Source organism: Sinohyriopsis cumingii, unplaced genomic scaffold (assembly GCF_028554795.1).
Source record: "Sinohyriopsis cumingii isolate HCF-2022 unplaced genomic scaffold, ASM2855479v2 utg000127l, whole genome shotgun sequence".
NCBI lineage: Eukaryota > Metazoa > Mollusca > Bivalvia > Unionida > Unionidae > Sinohyriopsis > Sinohyriopsis cumingii.
The window spans coordinates 2755599-2783508 of NW_028315871.1; the positions used below are offsets into that span (position 1 = coordinate 2755599).

The window sequence follows — 27910 nt, forward strand, 5'->3', positions numbered from 1 at the left end:
ACATGATTTTACATGCCCTTGATCACGAACACTTTCCATAAAATTTCATAACATCATCTTTGTTGTCAGAAAAGTAAATAATTACAATTGTTTGTATTGTATATACGATCGGTAAATTTGATAGTTTTTCAACATGTGTTTAACCCCAGGTTATTCTCAACAGCATATATCAGGTTATTTCTGTTAACTTTATGTTATACTCAAAATGACTAAATGGAGTTTCAATATGAACTTACCAATTCTACAAAATATGAAATTTCAATATGAAATTAGAAGAAATTAATATTCTGGAATAAAAATACAATATATTGCGCGCGCGTGTGTGTGTGTGTGTGTGTGTGTGTGTGTGTGTGATTGTGTGTGTGTATGTGTGTGTGTGTGTGTGTGAGAGAGAGAGAGAGAGAGAGAGAGAGTAAACTGTACAAACTGGATGGGACCAACACCAATAACAAAATCTTTCCTTTTGAATGTGAAAGATGGCAAAATCAAATTCCAAGGAAAACGTTAGCCTATCAATCAGCTGATTAACTGACAACAGTAAACTTGTGAAAACAAATTGATGAACATAGCGACACTGTCAAATGCAAAGAAAGTATGCAGCACGTAGGTGCAACATTTTTCGTTTTGATTTTGTTCGCTTATCCCATTTCTCAACATATGATAGGCTATAAATGGCAGCAAGTATAGCTGGTTAAAGAAGACTTCCGGAAAGCCATGGGAAGAGTCTGCATGCCACGAACGTCTATTGGCAAGCTTATCATATACCCATGCTGACCGAGCAGATACTGGAACCAACACAGACATAGGTCTGATATCAGTGATATGTAAATGCGAACACTTAAGATCACTCCACTACCAGTTATATGTCATTACCAAATTTGCGTAATCAGCCTAAAATTAATCTTTCCAGTTTCATGCTAGAAAACATTTGCTGGTTAACGCGCTTCAGATATGCCCTATCATCATAATTACTAAAATCATTTGTATTTATCTGATATATATTGCTGTATATTTGAACTGACCACTATTAATAAACAGCATGCAAAGGTATACATTACTAAAAGTGCTTTGCAGTAAATGTCTTGCAAGCACTAAACATTTTGGGAGTAATAACATCATAATCAGTGGCTCATATGGGTTGTGAGAAAGTTAGTCAATAATTTCCCGTGCGTCGGTGGTTCTTCCCAAGGTTTTCCCAAGTTCTTCCTGCATCAGTTATACTGGCCGTCATGTGCTTAAAAATAATGTTAAAACTAGAACAATATTTTAGTGATAGTGAACTACGAATACAAAAAGTATGGTCTGCTACAGTACTCAGGTGATCTAGAAATAGTTTGTTTGTTGCGTTTTTAAAAATCTTTATTGATGATCAGAACATATAGTTGGCATATAGAAAGTGGAGTGTCCAGCCCGATATTTGGATAATCATATTAATTAAATTTGGAATATGTTATGGAGAAAGATACTGTGCTATTGTTTTTAACTTACATGAAAGCCTTGTCCCAGCTTATTCTGGATAAGTGACAGGGAAAATGGTACTGCCCTGAAGGGTATGAAACATTTCAGTTCCAAAAGGTTTCGACTGCCAATTATTTAAATTTTCTATAACTGTTAAAGAAAGTTATACAATGAGTGCCATCCTGGATGACAAAAAACAGACACAAGGGTATGCACTTAAATCATTTCTCTTACCCAAATGGCAGAGTTACTAACTTATATCTCTGAACAGTTCTGATACTAGATATGCTGATACATGGTGTGCTACATATTCCTGATTCAGCCGTCATTTGACAACTCCACTCTACATTATTATCAGTAGCATCAGTTCCACTCATTACTATATGGACGGTCATTCTTTGTTCACAAGTGATGTTGTAGGTATGAGAATCGGTTGCAGTCATCTTATAAAACACACAGCTAGATGGATTGTTTATTATGATCCAGGCATATACTGCTCCGTTTTTGTTTAGATAAACATACTTAATGCCAACATCTTCATTAATAGCACATGTGAATGAAAGGGATCCTCCAATGTCAAAGTAAGGACTGTTTGCAGTCAGTGTCACTGTTGGAATTGCACCTGGATAAAAGAAATATTATGAAATTAAATTTGATCGATTCCGATTTTCATAATTTATATTGGACATCATTACAAATGAAATTATTTTCATATCATCTGAAGGATCTTCACTTCTGGAAATTAAAGAAATAAAGAGCGACTTTCTTAAAGAAATACATCCTGACATTTTCATGATATTCCAAAACATGATATGTACCCTAACACTCCAATGACAAGCCATAATATCAAATATATCATGACACTTTCATGCCATGAATCGTAACAAAGTGATAATTCAGAACATTCAGTAAGCTTTATCTTTACCATTCAGATTGTTAATAATATAGTTTGTTAAAAACGCAAAACAAAATTAGTTTTGAAGAAGGCATTGTATATCCTTCAGTCAGAGTGACCCAGACCTTTGCCCTTTTACCAGAAATCGATACGTGTAAACATTATGCCAGGTGCAAGGTTTCTACACTATTTGGGCTACGAATCGGATACAGAACTAGTTGTATTGTGTAGAAAATATTGTTCTTCAATTAGTCACATTGAATCCAAAAACCGTGTACCATGTGCACACTAAATATATCGTGTTTATGAATCATAGTGAACTTAACATGTACCCTTTTGACGCTAAAATTAATTCGGTTTTACCCCACGTGCAAGCTACCTGCACAATATGTTCTTGGTAAAATTAATACAAATGTTATTGTGCAGAAATCCCCAAATCAACAAGCTTGTTTGTTATTCCAAGTACAAGTCATCTGCATGGTTTGGTAACTGTTGATAGTATAGAACGCGAGTTACTGTGTTTTTAGGATGGAATACTGCACGACCTTGTGAGTGCAGTATATCACTCCATCAAAACGAATTCATGTTTTCCTATACAAATGAAGTAACCTTTTTATTCTATGCTCATTTTTCTTATTCTACATATGGGTTAATTATGTAAACAGAATACACTGCAAGAAGCAAGGTAACTGAATGCTTGCCATATTCCAAAACTAAATACACAAGCGCATATTCATCAGTACAGAACACCAACATTATTAATGCGCACATAACTACGCCCAGATCAAGTTGAACTTAGTCGCGCGCTAGACATAACTTTCAAAAGAAAATGGCGTTTTGGTATTCTTAAAATTGAAATTTATACTCGTATTGTGAATGATGTGCATTGCAAGATCTTTTCATTTGACCTGTAATGAATAGATTTTGGTATTTTTGTCGATTCTGCGAAATTTCTTGATTACGTACTGGATTCATCTATGCAAATTCTATATGAAATTTCTTGATTACGTACTGGATTCATCTATGCAAATTCTATATGAAATACATCAAACTGAAGCAGCGAGAGAGAGAGAAGCATGTTGACCTCTGCAAGTGGGTTTATGTTCTGTCATTGGTTATTTGAAATCAACATGTGGGAAAACTATGAAGTCTTTCAATTGCAATTATCAAAAAGACGTTATAAAATTTTTAATGTTTATTTCATTTTTGAGATCAGTAAGTAGGATATAATTGCACTTAGAATTTAGTTGAAATTACAGTAGAATTTCGAAATGTGTAATCAAGCTTGAGAACACATGACATGGCTCATGTAATTCGGATTTGTAGAAGTAAGAATGTACATTTGAGGAAATTCAGGATGTAAGATCGAAAGTGTAGTTTTTGCCATTCCTATTACCAGCTAAAGGAGACAAATTATGCCTTGTCAATTGCTTGTTATTTGTATGGACCATATCGGGCGTCTATAGCTAGCCTAAAACCGAAATATTGTATAAAAAAGGTCAACAAGCAATGTGGCAAAGCAGCTGGTATGTGGCAGTGCACGAAACATCTGCTTTTGTTCATTCAGAAACAAATGTAATCAACCAAAACATAAAGCGTCTGCTACAAGAGTGTTCATGATATGTTTACAAAGTAGTTCCTAATCCACTATTGGGCAAATGTGTCCAGCACGTGAGTGCAATATGAAGGTGTGCACTATCGTAAAACACTGAACTATTCTGACAATGTAAAGTGAACGGAAAAAAAATGAGCATATAATCATGAAAATTTTGTTTTCAAAAATCTTGTTCTATATTTGACATAGGTCGCAATAGTATTTGCTGGTACTCTAATGGAAAATTCTAAAATGTTGTAAATATGATCGCTGCCAGAACATTCCGTGCTCATAAAGAAAGTGAAGTATTTTGCTCACATTTAAGTAAAACATACGCTTACAAAGACCCTTATTTGAAAGTACAATCTACAATCATGGACAAAAGACTAATAGGTTTTAAAGGTGTTGCTTTACCAAAATAATGGGTTAGTATATCCCAAGTACCAAGTTAATAATACTGTGCAATCAAGAATAGGTCATCTAATCATACAAGCCTGGATAAGATGAGTGGAGATGCAATCAACGATATGTCAACTAGTTATATGAGCAAGTAGAAGATGACTGGAAATTAAAACATGAATAAAATAAAATATAATACATATTTCCTTTGAATAATACAATATACATCAAGAGAATAGATAGTATAACATGATGTAGATTTTAAACTACAGCTGAAAATACGGAACTGGAAAGCGGGTCTCTATATATGATAGCACTGTTGAGGAAAGTTGGTCTTTTGAAAACAAACCTGTGTGACACAAAAGAGATACAGAGTTGTAATTCTCTATGTACCATGACGATATGACCTATATAGAGTAGTGTGCAATTTGTATATCTTCCTCGATGAAGCCTCTGCCATAAGAAAGACATTGTTTATTGTAAGAGTAGCAAATTAAGCCTCCTTCAGCGGTTCATTTGTGTTTTTTACCAAGGCCCACAAGCACCAAAAAGGGAGTGATACGCTGGTCTCTGCTACGCCGAGTAATTAACGAGACCCATGAATTGAGCCATGGTGGAAAATGTAAGTGTGTTTGAAAGGTCTTCCCTATAACACGTGATTATGGAGACTGAAAAAGAACAGCACATCACTGACTGCAGAAAAGGAGGCCAGATATGATTAGTATATTTCCTATTGTACCAATCACAAAATCGTCCCCAATGTGCATACTAGATCTCAAAGTAGATAATTTTCTGTTGTTAATTGTGCAGTTGAAAACTTGCTTGAAAACTTTGCTTTGCTGATAAATCGCTTGAGACGAGTGTATATGAGGACTTCTGTGAAGAAAATACTCTTGTTTTGTGACAGTAGAATCTTCCAGTGGAATAATATGTCATTATCCCCAACATTACTTGCATCAAAAATATGATTTACTGACATTTGGAGCTGAAATGGCTGATACAGACTTAGGTATGTTCTTTAATTTAACAAAAGGCTTCTGACATTTGTAAGACCAATGAAGCGTGGTTTTCTTATCCAAATTGTTCAGGGGTTAGGCAATTATGGAAAAGATTTGAAAACAAAATTCCAATAACATCCAATCACACCCAATAACTGCATCAACTGTTTTTAACTGATAGGCACAGGGAATTCAGAGATAGCCTTAACCTGAACTTCTAGAGGTTTCGCTTGGCAATGTTCTACAATATGTCCTAAAAATGTAACACAGGCTCTGAAAAACTCGCTTTTACTTAAAGTATCAAATCTTTCCAAGTGTCGCAGTATATAGTGACATCATCAATGTATGCATCACAGCCATTGTACCAGATGTTAGCATGTTCATTAAATGTTGGAATGCGAGACAGAAAGTTTCATACCAAAGGAATCATTTTATATCAATAAAGTACATCCAGACTCGCAAATGAAAAACTCATTCTGTTCCAACTGCAAAAATCCTTTCAATAGTTAAAACTTGTTTAAAATTTACATTTCAATTTTGTCAAATCAGTCGTCTATTCTTGATACTTGAAATGAATCTGTTTTAGTAACACTATCCACTTTTAATCAGCACACATACAAAAGTAATAGTGGGTTTCGACGTAAGAATACACAGTGAACTCCGATCACTTTTACCTGGTTGGAAAAACATCATTTTTCCAAAATTAGTGAATTTTTTCAAAGTTCCTATAGAGGATTCATCGTTTACATACAATACTTCACAGAATTTGTAATCTACAATTTCAACATCAATGTACATTTTCTTTGTTTGTGCTGGAACATCTGGAAAAAAGTACTCTAACATCTGTTTCAATCACTGTGTTTTTGTGACTGTAAATGTGAATGCTTTGGTCAAGATTGTCCATCAGTGGGAAATAAATACACAGCCCAGTTATTAATAGGTCCTGAGAGTGCCTGATGATTAATTTACACAAATGAATAACACTGCACTATACGTCCTGAATGAGAATAATTTCAGAAGAAGAAGAAGACTCCTTAGACAAAGGCAAAGTACCTGTTAAAAAAAAGACTTTGAGAAGAACCTTTTTCCCTTAATATTGTAATAGGAATATGATTAGCAGAACCACTAATAACTGATATAGAACCTTTTGCCATGAATGGTTCATAATTTTCCATAATAGAGTCAGACTTGGTTTGCGTGTGACTCTGTGTGTGTGTGTGTGTGTGTGTGTAATTTGGATTTTTAAGGTAGCTTTAACAATTTTCCAGTCAGACTTGGTTTGGTTGACCCACCAAATATGATGTTTCACATAAATGACTATTACCTTGAACTGGTACAGATAACAGCATGTGTAATAACTTTATTTTATGTATATCTGTATTATGATTTTATTTTTAGTGCGTGCCCTTAGTTTGTATAGGATCTATAAATAAGTGCTTATCGTATCAATATTCAGAATAAACCTGTTATGGATAATTTACATCGGATGGGTCGGTGAAATGGGACACATGAATCATTGTGACAGAAGTTGGCGAGTAGGAATGAATCGATTTAGTGCCCTATGAGTTTATATAAGGGCATGTAGTGTATACGTAGACAGTTAATTCGTTCCCATTTTCTGAGTTGTTTGCGATCATATCAGTCTGCAGATGTATTTAGTATTTATCTGGATATAATTTGGTAGGAAACATTTCATTGGATTCTTCACTGGAACTGCGAAAGGGCTCACAAGACTAAAATATTTTTCCATTATGATACATGAAGACAGTTAGTACGTCAATATATTAGACATCCTGGAATTCATTCGGAACACTCAATTATTTTTGGACTTTTGTAGAACATTTTAGGATTATTTTGAATGTGTTACGACCCTATAATCTTAAAGTAAGTAACAAAAAATACCAAATAACCAACACTTTTTTGGAAACTTCAACAAATAATTTTTCTATATTACAACGTGACATTTAAAGGAAAAAGATAGAGTATTGTAAATTAAATCCGAAATATTCAAACGATTTTTAGCACAAGTCCAAATGTATAGAGTTCCAAAAGACGCTCCAAATACATTCCAATATTGAATATGTTGATATACATGTATTCTCGAATGCGTTAATGTACCAATGGCATGGAATGTGGCAGTGTGTTAACAGTCTTTTAGTGTATCACGATAATATAATCCAAAATAGCCCTGACTGAATTCACTTTAATTTCTAATTAATGATTTTATCCAAATACTGTTAAAGAGTGTTTTGTAAATCCGATGAATAATGTAAATAAATAAATCCACCCAAATTAAAAACTAAACACACCACTAGGACTGCTTCTACTTCGGATGTTAAGATACGAATGAATAATGCTTCTAGTAAACATCGTTGATGAAAAAAAGTAAAATACAATAATATAGCCAGGATGTAGGGCAGCTTTTTTTTCTAAAACATTTAACGCTTTCAACAAGGGGAACATCAACCAAGAGATGAGGCTTTGTGACTCAACGAATAATCGTCAGCTGTATAAAGACAAAAAACAAAGTTCATGCCTTTTGCTCATCCATATAGATTTTGACATCAATGTAGATGCAGTTCTTGAACTCTTTGCCTTATTTGAGTCTAGGTTTTTCATAATCTTTTATTAATATTTTTAAATGCACACCACCTATCAAATAGTTGTTGTTTTTTCGACCAACTATACATGTGTTTGGCTGATTTGTTGTTTAAAATTCCTTTACTTCTGCTAATATGTCTCAGGTACCAACTCATTACCATGCAAGATAAGTACCTTAACTATAATATAATTAGTCCATTATGTAACGAGAGTGACGTTTATACTTCACGAACATTGCCAACACATTCTGTAATAATAATCTAGTACTTTCCTTGCCATCTCCAATTCGCAGCAATGTTCTCAAAATTATGAAAATATTGATCTACTTCTTTTTTGGCAAAGTAGGTACTAATCAAAATTGCGTTTACTTCAAAATCTGACCTCTATTACATACTAAGGTTTCCTAGCTGAATCCGCCCCTCCCCCCGCCCCCGTTGCCTCCTACGAAAACCTTGCTGCTGTATTGATTGCGACTCTGCTTTAAGCATCGATTGTATCATACTGACATATGTTTGATGCACGCCGTATTATAGATTGTACTCAGAAAAGAATGTTCCGCGTGGCTTTGAATCTTATTAGTGGAACTGAAATTTCCTAGATTAGGGTCCCCACTAGTCAAACTTTATCATCGCCAATGTAAAAATGAATCTAATTAATGTTCATCTAAGTGTTATAAATAATTTGTAATTATAATAATTACAATCAAGCTGCGATGATTAGGTATGCGATTTCTTTTAAATGACAAATCAGACATGTAAACTATAATTACTTAAGAAAGAGACACTGTAGCAAAGAAGTAGGAGATAACAGGTGGCAATTTTAAATAAGATCAGTTTTCACATTGACACCGGAGATGGGTGCATCATATATTTTTCGCCAAGGCTGTTAAGTTTTGATGCGTGTTCTTTCCTAGAATGTGAAAGAATAATCATGAGCTTAATAACTTAAAGCATGACATCATGGATAGAAACATTCATGTTTGAATCACTCTCAAGGAAAATGTTTTAGAGGTAGTGTATTCGACACTTTTCTATTGCCTATATGAAACTACAACAGCGTGCCTTTGATTCTCAAAGAAATAATAACGACCAGCACAACCCAGAGTGATGGTTTTCTTTTGTTTGATAATATTATATTAGATAATTACATTGCGTAAATATTATGTTTTTGAAAGTAGCAATGATTAACTCGCGCAGTAACATTAAAGAGTTTATGAATGTGCCTAATGTAATAGATAAATTAGCCATCCAATGCTGCATTTGCAGCATCAAGAAAAAGATCAACGAACTGTTCCACCGGAATATGTCATATCAATACATCAAAGAGATGCTGTACACATTCTCAATATATATGTAGAGCACCTTAAAAAAGTAACCGAGTTAGGGATCGCATTGGAACAAGCAAGAAGAAAATTTGGTGAAGAATGTAACACAAAGATTTAAAAGTCATTGCATGAAATGGTGGAAGAAAATTTCATATCTTAACTGAGCTGCTAATGGGCAAAGCAGCGAAATAACCAGAAAAGACAATGATTTAGTAAATTCGTTTTGGCTTAATTATATTCTAGGGCATTTACACTCACTAACCCTCAGAGAAATATGAAAATTTATAAAACAATGCTAAATAAAGGCATTAGTCCTTATGAGAAAGGTTTACAAAGACATTCCAGTATGAATGATCACCAAGCAAATATAGACGATACAAGTGACATAAGACGTTAGAGTGTATGATATAAAAATGCAGAACTGGTGTTAATGTATTAGATGGTGCAAGCCTTAGAAACGGACAATTGGTTGCTATATTGTCCTGCTGTCACTTTGGAGAAAATTGGAAGGAGAACCTGAACTCCCAGAATGTCTATCAAAGTGACCGATTAGAACTCCATTGACTTTTCACTGGGTCACAAAGATGGCATTATACCAGGGAATTTAAAGCTGCACATATCAAAGCTGATGAAAGTAGTATACTGGCCCACGTTGATGTGAAATCATTAATCTTAATGAAAACTTCAAACCTGGCAAACTCATGTACTTATTAGCTTAGCAAATCACTTGATAAATCCATCTGAAAAGTGGAATCATACCTTCCACTATTATACAGAGTTTCAAAGTTTATCGTATGGAGCAGAGGGTTTCGGATTCATCAAAAGACTGACTTGAAATGTCTCTGTTGACATTGTACACATTAATGTGCTGTCAAATCAAAATTAAAAGAAAGAATCGTAACAATTTTAGCATCAGTTGTTATATAGGCACTTCTCGACACTTCCAGACTTGTTTTCATCTTTACCAGTAGGTTATATAGGTACACCTTAACAATGTCAGGTTCATACAATTCTGTAGAAGAGCATTTTAGCCAACTAATGTTGCTTGTTACTGGTTATTTTAAAATAAATATCTTTGATAAGATAAGAGCTTCAAGAAAGCTCAGTTCTATCAAGTCATTAAACATCCAACATAAATAACATCAAACACTATTCGATATGCATTGACCGCACATTGTGTAACTTTGACACTTTTTATGTATAAAATGTATTGTTATTTTATTTTTCACTGTATCCAAGAAAAGAACACATACATCACTACTAGATACTTTAAAAGAATATGACATATGCAGTCGTTTCTCAGACCTCAGAAATATACTTTGGGATGCAATTAAACATTGTCCTAGTAAAGAATAAAGATATCTGATAAAAACAACATTAATCCTTCCACACGATGAAACTGACCAAGAAAGAAACAACAGTAATCAAAGTGATTAGCTTTTCACTTCCATAAAGGGGTTTTATTTACCCAATATGCACCACAAGCATTGTTATCATTTCTAAGGAGATTATTGCATAAATTGTATGGCTCATTTTCTTACCCGGGTAATCATCAACCGGATAGTACCCGTTGACAGATTTAGTTGTTTCATTTCATTTTTCAGCACATATTAAGCAATTAATGGTGGCTGAAGAAGAATCCTGGAAAAGGACGGGAAGAACTGCCATTCTATGAGAGGCGTCTGGCAAGCTTTCTCATACACAAATATTCACAGTTGAGACTGTAACCCACGCAGACACGTGAGATATCAATGATAGGTTCAGGCGAACACCTTAGACCACACGAGTATCTGGTAGACTTCGTTGTCTAATTGTTTACTAAGCCGACAAATATAAGGGTTTCCAGTGTCAACTTAGAAAACAGTTGCTGTTTGATCGGGCTTTTTAGATCCTGTCTCCCACTCTTACCTGCTTTAAATTATGGGATGTGGCACAGACTGCGCCGATGTCGTCACTGAAGCCCAACCAATCCCCGATTCAGGGTATGCTGGTTGATGATCATATCATTGCTATCCTAGTTGACGGCAATTAGTTTGATGAAGAAGTACCTCACTGACACCTTCAACCAATCTCAAGCCTTCTTCTCAGCTGTCTGGGTCCTTAGCAAGGCAGTAAATAGTCTACAGCCTCTTAAGCCGAGACTATCTGGCACACAGTCCATGTTTGACAATGATTAGAACGCTTGCTGGAAGCTGTGACCAAAGTTTTCAGACTTACTCTTGCTCTTGCATTGGCATTATCGGTAAAAATACGACATCCTCGCCATGACCATCTTTTGGACTCTTCAAAAGTTGTACTTATCGATAGTAAAGACCTTATTTTAAGCCAAGGCCACCTCCTGGTGATTGATCACTACATTAGATTATTAAAACTGCTGATTCATCAAAATCAACCATTCACCATTCATCCAAGCCCATATCAATCGACCATGAAAATAAAAATGAGAATAGCTACCAGGAACCGCTCGCCAAATTATAAAAAGAGACGCAGCCCTAGCCCGGTACACAACCTCAAACTAGGCATCATCATCAGCCAGGTTCACGGACCTCGGGAATTAGATGCCGCAGAGAAAGTGGAAAATCTACCTTCCTTTATCACCGTTGAAAAGGAGGGAACAACACTTCATCTCTCTATCTATTATCCCCGTAGGTGCTCGGCTAGACCATTTTTCAGAATTCTTGCTCATCATCATGGATGATGGTTGGGTCCTTTCCATCATGATTGAGTTTTACAGACTTCAGTTCGGGGAACAACCCCCTTAATGACCCCCATGTTATTTCATAAATCCAACCTGATGAAATTAAGTGAGAAATTCTATTTTAGAAACAGGGCAGTTGAGAGGGTCATGATTGACCAGTCTCCTGCATTATATTCCTGAATCTGCTTGGATCCCGAAAAGGCGAAATGTTTCGCATTGTATTAATCAATTTTCTCCTTTTAAGCATACCTTTGTGGAAGAAACTTTCAATATGGAAACCACACCTTTAATCTGTAATGCTCTATATGAACCGGATTGGGCGGAATCCAACTATCTTCTGGATGCCTATTATCAGTCACGGTTTTGTGCCATTCAGAATCTCTCCTGCTCCAAGACGCTTCACCCATGTTATGTGAGTAAAAGGGGCATATCTCCGATTACTGGAATCACATATTATTCAGTATTTCATTCATTTACTGGTGATGCACAATACTTTGTCCCTTCACCAGAACCTTTTCCGTTGTTGGTCAGCGTTAACTTGATTGGGTCATTTGCCCAACCTGGACAAGTGGTAACTTCTTTTAACTCACAACGTTGCTTACATTAGGATGAATGTCGTAATGAATCTTAACTTAGTCCTGGTTCCATTTGATTGAGTAAATATAATTCTGGCACTTTTAGATGTTCCGAGAGCAAATATACCCTTCTCTGCTCGCCTTAATTTATCCATGCTGGGTACGCTGCACTCAGTTGCTGACTTGGTTCCTCGCGGATGACTACATATGCGTCTTCTACAGTACCTCCTTCTTGCAAGATGGAAACCACACAGATTTGTTTATCACCAACAATACCTTTTTGACGAATGTTTCATTTGCACTGGGGAATCAATCGGAACAGGTTCCTAACACGGGTCCAAATGCGTGCAAAGAGGTTCTTTGCTTTCTGTTCGTTGTTCTAGTTGGGACCCTCAGTTAGGCTCAAAGGGCATAATACTCCATGGTCCTCTGACTCCAACTTTATTGTTCCTCCACATCAACAACCTAGAAGGACAGTATTTCTAGCCTCGCCCAATTTGAAGTAAGCGAGACACACATGTTCTTTCTCTTTGCATGGAGGTTTGGTTTGGAAACTAGTCTGCTGGGCTATCTTTTTAAGTGTCACCCTATCATTTCGCCACTTGCCGGGCGGAAAGAACAAATTAGTGGACAGCCTCGTTTCTGGAATGGTAAAACCATCTTAATGGAATGATGTATTCACCAGTCCATAACAGCGATAGCTTGCCTACTTGGGGAAAATCTATGGTATAATTGTTTGCGATGAACCTCAACAACGGGCTTACCTTGTTGGCATCTGCTTTCTCAGATTAGTGAGTGTGGTCAGTAAACACTGTCCACCTTCAGTGGGTTCGACTATATGCTTTCCCAACATTCCTACTGCTAACTCAAGTTTTTAAAGGGTCAAAACTTCCACTGCTCAGATCATTCTCTTAGCCCATGTGGCCCTAAAGATCACGATTCAAGGGCTTTCTAGATATGTTCATTGGTATACCTAGGTCTCTACGTCACAGGAGAGATCTTCTGTCACAGCACCATGGATCCTTCCTCCACAATAGCTCAGATTCCCCGCTTTCAAGGTTGTCTCATCTCTAGTGATTTCTATGGCAGTACATGCTTCTGGGCTGAGTTGCAAGTTACATTATTCAAAGCTCGAGAGCTTCTACGTCCAAGGTATATGATGCCAGGTGGAAAATTGACTCTTACTGGATATAAAAAAGACACCACTTTAATTTAGGACCCAATATAGACCGTAAGAAGTCTTTTAGTATGTTGCTATAACCATCCATTCAGATGTAGTAGTGATAACCGTTTCCGTTATATCTGCCGTTTTGGCTATATTGAATATCAAATCAGAACTATTTTCATGTCTCTTTGAAAAAAAATCAAGTCCATATGATCATCGGTTCAGCAGTACTATTGACAAATGATTTTGAGTACAAGATTTTCAAGATAGCTGTCAGTTTTGAATGTCAAATTAGTACCGTTTTCATTTAGTATTAACTAGAAATTATAATAAGTATTTTGCTTAGTGAAAACTACATATTGGCATGATCACCCTTTTAGGTGTAGCAATAAAAAGATTATGAAGATGGTGATTCTAGTGACCATATTGGATTTGTGAGCAGTATCATGTTGGTCTAAGACAAAGTAGACCAATGGACGAATTATGTTTCATGGCAATCACCAAGTGATGTAGGAATAGTAATTATAACAAAATTGTGCAAACGGATGGACCAGAGAATACAGATCATACAATAGTCTGGTCTATGACCAATTTTGCAAAAGGTGAATTAATCGCAACTAGCAATGACTTATAAATGGTAAACTGTTAAATATATCAATTTATGACATCATTCAGTATGCACCGTCTTATTGCTTCATTTTAAAAGTTGTATTTCTTCATAGTTTCAAAAACGTGTAACACGAGGGGACGTGCAGTGTTGACGTACATAAACATACCCGACATATTCCACTTTTTATCTTGTTATTATCAAGTGAATTAACTAAAACAGGATTCAACAAACCAAGACAGAAATGTAAGTTATTTTCTTAAGAACAAATCTTACCCGTGTATTTGTTTATCCAGACAAGACCTGAAATTATTCCCATAATCAGTAAACCAGCATGCATTTTGGTCAGGAAATAATCCAAGTTGCCTTCACCAACAATTAAGACGAAACCTAAAATTAATGAAACAATAAGTATGTAAGTACAGATACAAAAGCACATTGTACAAAGTATTATTAAATGCTTTTACTTTTGTATTCTGAATTCATTTAAGTTTTTACAAAGCTGACCAACTGTATGTTTAAGAGTTCAGGAGCTACAAAAAAACTAGGTATGGGCTATTATTATCTTTCTGAGATACAAATTAATTTTGACTTATTGAGGGTTAGGGTATGTCTGGAAAGTTTGTAGGATTATGTCATACATTTCCGCAAAATCTATAGTATCTGGATTCACTGGGGATAGTAGGTTAGTAAATGATGGTATTGTCCCAATCAAAGATAGAAAGGAAGCACATTGTCGTGAAAGAAGGGACCAATCTCGTTATCATTTGGGCATCTTAAGTAACTAGAAAATGAAAGCAGAACACGAATAAGTATTACAATCTATCACCGTTTTAATTTTGCTAAAATATAAAAATAAAAATTTATATTCTCTTTATGTATCATTTGTTTTAATTTGTTTATCAAATGTCAGTAAAACGACATAACCAGGTTACATTTCAACCGTACAATCACTCGTGAACACATTCTTAACTTGTTGGACAGCACTGAATGTTTGAACATTGCTGTCACATGAAAATGCACAAATGAGGTGGAAAATGTCCAACAACACATCCATTACAAATACTATCTTATCAAAGAGGTAATCTTTATAGGCAAACACTTTTTATGACACATTAACAAAGTCCCCAACCCAGAGGGGGAGCCGAACAGATGGGAAAGAACCTTATGTGATGTGTGAACTCGTCCCTGTTCACACAAATCTTCAGTTTTTGATCCTGACTACCCACTATTGGATAGTGTCTCTTACCTTGTGTCAGTATACGCCGGCAGATATGTGAGATAATACCTTAAAACATGGCTTCTAGTCTCAAGGTCAACTGACGTCCCTAAAAGATATGTAGCACTGATCATAGATGCAACAAGACATGTATATCAGGGAAACTTCCCTGCATTATGGGTCAAGAACTGGTACTAAGTATTATCTTCTGAGGTTGCATGCATAACTGAAACTATTGATAATGTTGCATAGATTATGGTCTACCTCCTTCATTCACACTACATTACTCTGGTGCATTTTTTTCCTTACTCAAGTATCTTTAGGAGCAATTAAATGATTTTACCTAGTATGTTATGTCATTTCAGTTAGTTGAAAATTAATGGTAGCTAAGGAATGCTGAAGTTGACTTAAGTAAAGGTTCGTTTTCTTTAATTAATTGACTATGGCTTATCATAAAGTTTACGAAATATATTCATTCCATTAACGGTACAAATCAACTGACTGACCATCATAACATACAATGAAGCATCAAAATATTCATACACCTTAACAGTGAAATCCCGTCATGCATAATGCATATCTCGGTCAACATATTGTGCTGAAGGACTACCTTGTCCCAATTCAAATACATCCGATAGATTGACACAAGAAGCAGTTACCACACCTGCATTGAGTCTTTGAACATTATAGATGGATTGGGGGAGGACGATAAGGAAGGATATCAATGAGGCTAATGCAGATAAATTAATTATATACATTGAAAAACACAAAAACAATGACTGTATGAATAGTAACACTTGGCCTTCAATGACAAGTTTTTCTTTGCACACATTTAAATCTGCAACAACTTTCCACATGTATTATAACAGATGAAACACAGTCGTGTAAAATAAAATAAATTAATGGTGCAGGAAATTATAAGCATAAACTATATTTGTTCACAATTTAACTTTCATATTCGTGTTGTTGTTTATCCATTGACATTAACATTAAAATTGATGGTGCTGATGTAAATTGATGGACGGTAACAAATTAAAAAAAGTGTATATAGTATTGAAATTAAATACAATTACAAATATATGTATATTATTGTGTCTCCAATATGGAGACTTTTATATTTATTGGGTTTTTTTCTTTCTAAGATTTGATTAAAAATATATATAGCTACTGTAATGGAGCAGAAAAGCAGTAATGGACCCCGAATTAATGTAACGGAAAATATACAGATTTTACATGTTGGCGAATTAAATAAAATAATTATCTTATGATCAGTTCGTCTTTCTTATTGTAGACTTTCTTACTATATACGCAGTTGTTGCAAACATAAATAATTGGACTCAGTACGAAAATAATTAATCTGCCAGTATTTTTTATATCTTTGTTATCATTATGGTTCACTTTTTTCTGAAGATTTCTTTGAGTTCCCGTTATGACCTGTCGTTTGAATATACACATATCCGTTTATAACATTCTTATAAGTCATGTACATACTATTCAATTCTTCTTATATAAAGGTTTTCACTTATTGTCATTTATAATAAGCAAAACATGATGAAGATTAGCAAATGAATTTTTAAAAAATTCAGCAGAAATATTGAATAAGTGCTGAGCGAAGTAAGACAAAAAAAATGAAAAATTATAGACAGTGCTAGTCATTATTATCTCCGTTCAGGTGAATGAAGGTTATATGTCTGTCTTCATATAGATATATTAAATTAATCGGAACGGAAGGAAACTCTTACCCGACGCGTTCTCATCATCTGATTCAGGATCTCGTATCGTTCATAGAACGCTGTGTTTTCGGTGTAAAGGAACTTTAGTGTTATACTATTTAAAACAGTCATTTTGCACACTAATGTTTATATCTATATATATACGCATACATAAGTTCTTTCTACCTCGACAAGGTCTACACTACAGGTTTGCTACATGGTTTCGTGGTGTGGTTACATGTCTTTGCTAATTATATATATATATATATATATATATATATATATATATATATATATATATATATATATATATCCATTATAAATTTATATTTATTATGATGTATTCCATCTCTTCTAGTACGTTTCCATCTTGTTCCTGTCTCTGTATTTCTCTATATCTATCCGTCTATTCTCTTTCAATCCATCAATATAGCAAAACCTATTTACATTTCATACAGAATATGATTTGCTAATCCTTACTGAAGGACAGGCCCCACAGTCCATATAACTAGAGGGTACTGTACCAGGTAAGAATATTACCCATTTACCAAGACTTGTAATTCCTGATTCTCACAAACTGTCCACGATCTTGATATGTTTTCCAAATAATACCTTCCCACATATTGCTAATTTAAAGCCTGACATTGGTAAATGTTTTTTTTTATATTTCAAACTTGTACATGTAAGGGTTTTTCCTACACAAAATCACTTTTATTCAGAAAACGAGAAGAAAGAATCATGAATAATATATGTGAAAAAGAGAAATAAAAACAACCATGAGAATTCATTTAAGACAAACAACACGCGTTTGAAATACTTTTATATTATTTTTATTAAAACATTTCTAAATAATAGCACTTAAGTTAACAAATAATTTGTAGTGTGTTTATATGTATCACACTGCTTATTGATTTCCTAAAGTAGAATTTCATAATAGGGTTTATGACCTGAAGTGGCTAGGCTTTGGGTCTGGCAATGATTTCTAATGAGCTATGTAGTACATCTACTCAACAAACGCAAAAACAAAAATGATAATATTAGAAATAACGAAAATATGGATTTAAAAAGTACCACGCATAACGAATATTTACAGCTTTGGGAGCAGATCTTCCCCATTGATTTTCATAGTAAGGTTTAAATCTATTTAAACCTATTTAAACCCAGGTGTTTGGCTATGCGAGCAAGATAGATAGTCAAGAGCTTAACAAATCGTATAGTCCAATGAATGGGCAGGGCCGTAGGAGTGATCATGGGCCCTGGGTTAACAAACACCCGGGCCTCTCCTAGTTCTTGCTCAAACCAATGTTTTCTTTAATAAAATTAAAAAGTGTTGCTCGGTCCGGGCCCCACGTATCAGCCCGGTGAATGGGGTCTCTCAAAATCAGACTGAGCAATTCCTGTATTCTAAATGAGGCGCCCGTTGAGCTTGTAAAAAAAAAATGCATTTTGCTTGAGGAGATTTCGATCCAGCCGTCAAAATTCGGAATTTATTTTCAAAATGTTGAATTGCTAGTTAATTATTAATAAGCATCATACTTATCATACTTCTGTCAAAACCTGCAAACTGTGAGTACAACGCGAACCATGTGACATACGAATGGGTAACAGATTGCCTGGGTTAATATAACTAGTGCCAATATGGCTTTATCACATATGTGGTTTTAAAATACTACTGATATATGTAAGAAACCTACCCGAAACAATGGCTGCCAATTGATTGCTTTACTGTTGTAATCTGCAGAGTTTATGCCAATAAGAAAACCCCTCTTTTTAAAAAAAGATGCAGCTACACGTTGGCTGTGTCGATTCGGTTGAAAAGAATGGTTTAGTTCATTCATATATTAACTTTAATTCTTTCAGAGTGCTGTCTATGAACAGTTATGGTAATTTTTTATCGGCAACAGTACATTACAACTAACAGTTTTGCATGAAAGACATGAATTTGCTGTCATGTACATTGTACAGAGGTTGTTTCAAAGAAGCAAATCTCTTCATGTGCCATTTTATTGTGAACATTCGGAAAGTAAAAGGAAAAATACTCGATTACGGGTATCTGATTAAGCATTATGCTAACTTGGAATTGCAATACTGTAATTTAGTTAACTCAGTTAAAGTTCATTACAGTATATATACCTTATATTGTTCTACTGCATGTATTACGCCCAATGTACACTGCGTATTTAAATATGCACCAACTGTCTTTATAATAAACATATAACTCCGAAACGTTTCCACTTGAAAATAAAGTATTCCTTAAAACCAGTGTTAAATGTAAAATATGCATAATAGGAAACAGAGGGCATATTCAATAAAAGAATGAAAACAACACACACATTCTATTTATCCAATTATTAATATACCCGGCATATGCATATGTGTGTGTGTGTGTGTGTGTGTGTGTGTGTGTATGTGTGTGTGTGTGTGTGATTTGTAAACAGTGGTCAAGTGCGATCGCTTTGTAAAGATCACTGACATCTCACATAAGTGGGTACGAATGTAGACTCGGCCTATGCCGGGAATCTGAAAAAGCTAGCCAGTAGACCTTGCTTCTTGTGGTTTGGTAGTTCTTCTCGGGGTTTTCTATGGTTATTCCTGTACTAATTATAATGGAGGCCGTGCTGAAAATGGCATCGAACTCCCGACACCATACAAACCAAACTTCATAACACTGAACTAGATATGGCACCTTTCAACAGTCAATATAAAGAATATTAACACGTCAATAAGCACCAGAATTATTATGTTAGAATCAATTTGGAAATGAAAACAAACTCAAATACTGCTTAGAAAGATCATTTGATTTAACGTGCTCTATGAGCAGTAATTATTTAATGTTGAGATGTATTTCCAAGTATATATTTTCTGGTTAATTTTAAATTTTCAACATAATCTTATCATGTTTCCAATTAGTTTTAAATTGTTCGATCATCAAGTTGCAAATTTACTAATTTGTGACAGGAATCAATTGATTTTCGTTTGGCTAAAATAATTAAAATGATTGCAAACCTATATGAAAGTAGTCTAATTTAAAATTATAAGGACTGTTCATAAATGTAAATATTAGACAATACGTTTCAAAGCAAATTAATGCACAAATTGAGGAATATGACAAACAGGTTATCATACAGTACACGTATGAAAGAAAAATGTATAAATATTTGTTATTATTTACGTTTCGAAAATATAAATCGAAAATGTCGAATTAAAAAAGTTAATTATAATATTAATAGGAACAATATTAATATTTCTGTATAACAGTTGTAAAGTATGATATAAAAAGATATATATATATATATATATATATATATATATATATATATATATATATATATATATATATATATATATATATATATATTGTTGCGCGAATCTATGTCCTTAAAATAAGTAACAGAAATGAGTGAAGACAAAGAGCTTTGTAAAATTTAACAAATAATTGATTTTCCTAAAATGCAAAGTGAAAATGAGAAAAAAATTTTTACGGTATTGCGAATTAAATCCAAAAATAATCCAAGAATTAAAGACACAATTCCTAGAAATAACAAGTCCTGAATAAACTCTGTTGACGGGATTTAAAATTTAAAGCGATGACGTGTGTGGTATAGCATGCGAAGTGCTGATGTGTCAACAGTCTCTCGTTGAACCACATACATGTTATTCCAGGTTTGAATTCAGTATAAATTCTAGCGAATGTCTTTATATAATAATTTTATCAGAGCACTTTGTATTTCCAGGGAAAATAATCACTTTTATTCAATAATTCGAAGAAAATAAAATTCAGCCGAACCTGGTCACAACATAATACAACTTAAAGTGCTAGGTGTTCAAGCATGACTGGTAAAATCCTCACAGTCACAAAATTATATAGTTCTCTGCTTGACCTCAGGTTAGAATTAGCATTTTGAAAACAAACATTACCTAGTGGAAAATAACCTATAATGATCAAATGAGCCTTTGAAAGAAAAATAAAAAATATAGCCTATAAAATTCACTTAGGAATCTCCAAAACCCTGAAACTGATCAACATATTTACCATTTATTGTTTACCGTAACTGATAAAAAGCTCATACACATATATAATAATTTAGATATTATCTGTTTACATAACTGAAATAAAAAAGTCAATTAGGTTAAACAGAAATGAACTCTATTTTGAAAAGGGTCAAGTCAGGCATATACTGTTACATTACAACAGCATGTAACGGCAAACAAAATTTAAAACAAAACAAACAATTAAATGAAATATACATAGAACACACACACACACACACACACACACACACACATATATATATATATATATATATATATATATATATATATATATATATATATATATATATATATACCACATAAATTAAAAATGACATGGCATTTAAAATGACGGTATAAAGCTAATTGAAATAACAATACTACTGGTATATCAAATTGTGATCCACGAATATATAAAGATTCTTTCAACCGCAGGCCTATAGATCAAAGATAAATTTCTACTCATTCATTAATCATAAATGACATGAAAATAACGATAAAAGGTATTAATAGTCCCCGTTTTCTAAACGAAATTAAAATGGTACACAGTTACATCGGAATCCTTTCTTTTTTCCATTCCCCTCTCATGCGTAAATGTCAAAATAAGCACAAATCTGGAAAGAGAGAGAAAAACATATTGCGCTGGACGAAAACATTAAAACTGAACTTGTACCAAGTAGCCTGTCTATATAGTGCCGGATTACACAATAGGCAGCAAAGGCACCGGCCTATGTGCCCCACACCTTTTAGGGGCCCCGCGAGAACTGATCAAGATAATATTGATAGGATATAATTTGAGAAGGGGGATTTCAACTTAATCGAGCTGTATATGTATGTATTTATTTGAATTAATTTTGATGTTGTATTTGTATGATCTTATTAGGTTTGACTCCGTTTTTTAAACGCATAATAGGCTATAAATGGCGGTCAGTAAATCTGATGGAGGAAGAACCCGGGAAATCCCCTGTGGAAAAAAGCCGTATAACCGTATTGGTCAAACACGAGACAATATCCCACTAGGAGAGAGGTAAGATAGCAATGATCAGTAAATATGGTAATGATGGGTATCCAGGGCTTCTGTAAATAAAAGTGACATATGGAGATAATGATGTCGCGTCGTTTCGCCATCACTATTTGCATCATATCAATATTCTTCAGTTGCATTGACTGCATGGCTTGTTTCAGCGAGAATAATACCCGCCCCCACCCCGCTTTCAACCGCATGGGCTCATATCATTGTTTACAATTATAAGTCATGCATATAGTATTATTTCATACTAATGTATGACTGAGAGTTTAATCGTACTGAAAGATACGATCCCCTGTGCTTTCAATACCAATACTGCATTGCCAACCCCTTATGCACAAAATTAAAAATTCCAAGACTTTTCCCTACCTGGGTGTGTTCTCAAATGGTGATTCACTAATCCAGCTGCAGGAAATTAAAATGACAATCGGACTGTCTGTATCATCGACTAACGTCCTGTGCGACAATTATGTTATAAACGACGAGTTTTGACCTGCATAGCTTGGCCGACAAATCAGCCTATCGTTTAGGATGATTAATCGGCCCCTCTGTCATGATGATATTGATTGGCGATTTAGTGGCTGATATATGCAAACATCACCAGCAAAATCTGGCTGAAAACAGTGGTGTCATTTTATACACTTACCTGTATGTTTCGCAGCTGGTGAACTACAGTACCATCAGCTCAAGGGTGACGTGTACATTTTATTTCCGGAGTACATTCTATGTTTGGTGACTTGTAAATATACGTGGAATAGCGCAACCCTCTGTCCTGTGGGAATTTTGAATTTCGTGCTAGATATGGGTATTATCAATAGTATGTGTTTAAAGTGTACGCAGTTTTGTTCCGAAAAGATTTTCATGCAGCAAAACTGCACATTTTAATGAACCGGTGGCATAAACAAACCACATATCATTATCGACATTTATTTGGGAGTTTTATTTATCGGACTACATATCGTCCATCAGTTTCAGCACAGATGGGGGTGGCTGATATATCCGGCTAGACTTACTGCATTGCTGTATCTTAATTCTGAACATTTTACTATTTGAATATGGGTTTTTTTTTTTTTTTTTAAATTTAAATTTAAATTTAAATTTAAAAAAAGGGGTAGGCAATTGAAAGGCTATCTCTTTTCGAGAAATATGGCTGGCCCTGAAAAGGGCCTTTGGTTTTTCTTCTTCTGCTTCTAATTTCTTCTTTTTCTCAACCAACTTCTTATTTTCTCTCCTACACTCTTTCTCTTCTTTTTTTTTCTTCTCTTCTTTCTTCTCTTCCTCCTCTTCTTTCTTCTTCTCTTCCTCCTCTTCTTTCTTCCTCTTCTCATTTTCTTCTTCTTTTTCAATTTTTTCGTTCCATTTGCTTATTCTTATTCTTTCCTCTTCATCCTCCTTCTCCTCCTTTATCTCTTTCATGACACCACTTATCTTGTCCTTTACCTTTTTTAAGTTATTTATTTCCATCTTTACACGATGGGGACTATAGGAATAGTGGTCTTCAACGAGTCTTATTAACATCTGCTCCATCATTCCTAAATTGTCTAAAACGTCTTGCAATGTTTGCATTTTGTCCATTTTGTTAGAAGCCATCTTCTTTGTAGAATGGTTTGAACGACGAATACTGTGGGTTCTTATAGTGAAAGCGCGGACGTGAAGGAAAACATCCCCTAAAAACATAAAATTGATCTTACCTAGATCACGACCCAACAACGCGCGGACGTGAAGGAAAACATCCCCACTTTTCTCATTTCATATAATCAAACCCAAACTATACTCTCCACATACGCTAAGAAACAAGAAAGAAACCCATAATCTACTATTCACACAAACTTCCTTGAACATTTACAAACAAAAACACACAAACACACATACACTCTCACTAATAATAAAGAGTTAGTGTTTATATTCACACTACTCTACTTACACACATTGGCAAATTGATGGTTATTTCTTTTCTAGAGTATTGGGTAGCCCTTAAAAGGGCTGTATTTTTTGAACTCCAGATGCACTTATCTAATGATGGCACCTTCCTGGCCTGGCGCCACACACGCATCTTCTTCCCCAGTCTCCTTTCACCTTTCTTCTGGGGAGCGCAGAGGGAGGATGATTCGCTTCAGCACCCCAATCCTCTGTCTCGGGAATATTGTACGACATCCTCTCTCCTCTTTTCTTTTCCTCCTCCTCTTCCCTCTGTCTTCTCTCCTCCTCTTCCTTCTTTATTCTTTCCTCTTCTACTATAGCTTCCGCGGCCAGTTCATTTAACAGGCGCCTGACATATTCCAGATGTATCTGGAGTTCAAGAAGTTTGCTTATTCTGCTATTCATTCTTGTGTTGATCAATCAACAAGGGTAGCTAGACTGCCGAACGAGTTTCAAGTTATAGTGAAAGCGCGGACGTGAAGGAAAACATCCCCCTAAAAAGCATAAAATTGATCTTACCTAGATCATGACCAAAAAAAACAACAACAACGCGCGGACCTAAAAGAAACACTCACTCACTTTTTTATGCTACCCATCACTATTTTAAAATTTTTTATAAATCACTTCAATAGACTATCCACATACGCAAAGCAATCCAATCTAACTCCAAATATACACCTCAAATACCAAAAAAAGACATCATTTTAATCTACTATCCATACCAACTTACTTAAGCACTTACAAACACAAACACACAAACTCACAAACACATACCCTCACATTTTTTAAGAAAGAGTTAGTGTTTATTTTCACACTACTCTACCTACACACATTGGCAAATGGATGGTTATTTCTTTTCTAGAGTATTGGCGTAGCCCTGAAAAGGGCTGTTTTTTGTTTTTTTGTTTGCTATGGCATTCTTTTTTAGTTTCTAAGAATGCGATGTCCTCTGAGGATTGACTTTCTGGCGATAGGTCTGCTTCTTCGGAAAGAGAAGAAGAACTCTTTGGTGTCGATACGGCAATCGACAAAGCCTCTGTCAGCTTCAGGTTGCTGCTGCTGCTGTTGCTGTTGTTGCTGCTGTTGCTGCTGTTGTTGCTGTCTCTGAAGTCTGTACTTCTCTGTCCATTCTTCTTTCTCCCTGTTCACTTCTTCTCTGAAGAGCTCTTCTATCAGGTCTTCAGTGACTTTTAGCATTCACACATTCTCTATTTCTTCTGGCTTCGGTATCAGACTGTGTCTGACCCTATGCAAATTCACGTAGGCTTCGTTGAGCTTAGCTAGTTTGGAGCACATCTTCGTAGGAGGATGAGTCGACAATGGATGGTTAGATTGGAAACAACCCGGTTCTTAAAGTCAAAGCGCGGACGTGAAGGAAAACATCCCCCACACGGTTTTCGAGTCGCAACGTTTAGTGAGTGTCATGAGAGGGATAGTAAGAAATGAAAGAGCATAAATCCAACATTCTTATAGCTAAACAAACCACAAAGGCATTTTTTCAAAACACAACATTTTTTATTCAAAAATCACTTAACACTAAACAACAACTCTAATATTTTTAACAATAATCCAACAATATAACATCAAACAATCTTTTCAAATCACAAACATTTTTTTCTCAATTGACAATCTACTTTAAACAGGGCTGACAACGTTGTGAATGAAATTGTGATTTCCACTTTTGGAAATCATTAGGCCATTGATGGACACTACGTTTCCTAGCTTGAGACAAAAGATAAGCATAATGGTCACAAAACCATCGATCTACTTTCACATCGTTTCTAGAAGAAGAACGAGGATCAAAATGAGTCACTAAATGTTCTAAGGAATAGCCCAGGCTGCGATGATGCAGAAAATACACACAATATTGTCCACACACCAAGGAATCTGTGCCTTGTAATTTCACGTTATTGAATCGGGTAGTCGGAGCATTTCTTCTCATAAAGTCGATGATATCGTCTTCCAAAGGGGGCAATCCGTACGAATCGAAATATTCCACACATCCTTCTTGAGGAAAGTAGACGGCTACCCAGTGGGTTCCTGGGAGATGACTGTCGTCCGTGTTGATCACGTAAGCTAGATGGTCTTTAGGTTTGCGATGAGGAAGTTCATCTTTAGCACAGACGACAGGATTCCAAGAAGCCGTATACGAACTGTGGTTCAAAAGGTAATAAAGTTCCAAGGTATCCATTTGTGTGTTTTTTTTCTTCACAGGTAATAATAAGTCGTCAATTCGATCCTGACTTTTTGCTTGAAAATGTCTGACGAATAAACGGTTATGCGTTCTGTTTCCTCACTCTGATTCAGGAGAGCTTCGATACGATGGATCTCTTGAGTGGTTAACGGTGGACAAGAATGTTCACGCAAGTCTTTATACCACTGATGCAACACGTCTTTGTCCGAGATGAGACTCCAAGCCTCGTCCAGATATTCGTCTAATTGTTCTTCTTGATTTAACATCAGGCATTTATCGTGTTGAATTTGACTGGGATGATCGTTTTGACATCCATAACAATTTTTCTTGATCAATTCCGTCATTTTGTCGACCAAGTGTTTGGCAAAACAGGAGACTAAATGGGCTTCTTGTTCTGGCCATCTCGATTTCATCACGATCACTTCTTCTTCTTTTTCCACAGTCTCCTCACATTCCATCTTTAAAGTTTCTCCACTAGGTAAAGAGGGATAACAGTCTTCCATGGTTTCTAGTAATCTAGGATGACTTCTCTCAAACTGTTGATTTCTATGGTATTATCGAATTCTGCATACAGGATGACGTTCACCGTTTCATCAGGGTCTCGGTCTTTAAACTGAATTTCCACACGAATCTGGCCGGATTTTATAGGGTGGAAATGTCCCTCATCGCTGCCTTGGTCTGGAGTGAAATCAAAAGCCCACAAAGCGTAGCCTCCTGCATAATCCTCGTACGTAATACCGTGACTGGTATTGGTTCCTAACTGTCCGGTGCCTTCGTACAGGGACAAGTACGATCTCAAGTAATTCTTCTTGGTAAAGTCAGGTTCTAAAGGTCGGGTACACAAGGTCTTGCCATCGCGACTGACTTCGATTTTGGACACGCCAAAGTGTTGAAAGTAGAAAGGATTTTTTCGGCAGCTCCGTTGAAGGCTGTATTCTCGACGATACCAACGATCAAACGTTTGGGTAACTGTCCTTGGAACAGATGATCTTCGATCATGGATCGCTGTCCCTTGGGAATGGTGAAGGTTTTCACTTCCACGCGTCGTATGGGATACTTGGCGGTCGTTCTGCTCAACGTCTGACTGATGTCGTTTCCCACTTTAGGTAACACTTCCACACGGCGTACGTAGAGTCTGGCTTCTTGGATTTTGGTTTTGTAACCGTCACTATCAGCCAATAAATGGAAAACGGTACTGCTACGATTCAGTCTCAGGCGGACATCCACCCCGTTCAGCAAATACTTTTCTTGCAACCACATGTCCAAATGCAAACGATCCATCAGTTCTAAACTTGTGTCGACTCCCGTGATTCTCTTTCTTCGTTCTAGTTGTCTTTCTTTTCATCAGTTTCCAATATTTCAAACTTGGTAGGTTCGTCAGCTTCCCATAACGCACAGGCATTGAGATGAGTGTTCTTGGCATCTATTCCGTACGTCAAGAGATTTTCCAGGTAGGCACGATAAGGGTAAGTATCCATGCTGCTACTGACCA

The 27910-nt window shown here is 35.5% G+C and overlaps 1 protein-coding gene across 4 annotated transcripts; it reads right to left on the minus strand.

Annotated features, from left to right (window-relative positions):
* Positions 1-1333: 1333 nt before the first annotated feature.
* On the minus strand, positions 1334-23040 carry LOC149774844 (uncharacterized). Of its 4 annotated transcripts, XM_089944703.1 has the most exons (4): positions 22674-22880; positions 15564-15642; positions 14591-14704; positions 1334-2080 (listed from the first exon to the last, which is right to left on the minus strand). In XM_089944703.1, exons 3-4 carry the CDS (start codon positions 14652-14654, stop codon positions 1689-1691), a joined length of 456 nt encoding a protein of 151 aa, XP_089800829.1. In that variant the 5' UTR covers positions 14655-14704; positions 15564-15642; positions 22674-22880; the 3' UTR covers positions 1334-1688. The 4 variants fall into 4 exon arrangements, with proteins under 4 accessions (XP_089800829.1, XP_089800830.1, XP_089800828.1 ...); XM_089944704.1 differs by lacking the exons at positions 15564-15642; positions 22674-22880 and adding an exon at positions 22951-23040; XM_089944702.1 differs by lacking the exon at positions 15564-15642 and having other exon boundaries at positions 22674-22877.
* Between the last annotated feature and the right edge of the window lie 4870 nt (positions 23041-27910).

Coding starts and splice junctions, on each gene's coding strand:
- LOC149774844 (XM_089944704.1), bottom strand. CDS start 14,654: ATGCATGCTGGTTTACTGATTATGGGAATAATTTCAGGTCTTGTCTGG. Junction 2,081..14,590: donor CTGGATAAACAAATACACGG/GTAAGATTTGTT, acceptor TCTTTTATCCAG/GTGCAATTCCAACAGTGACA.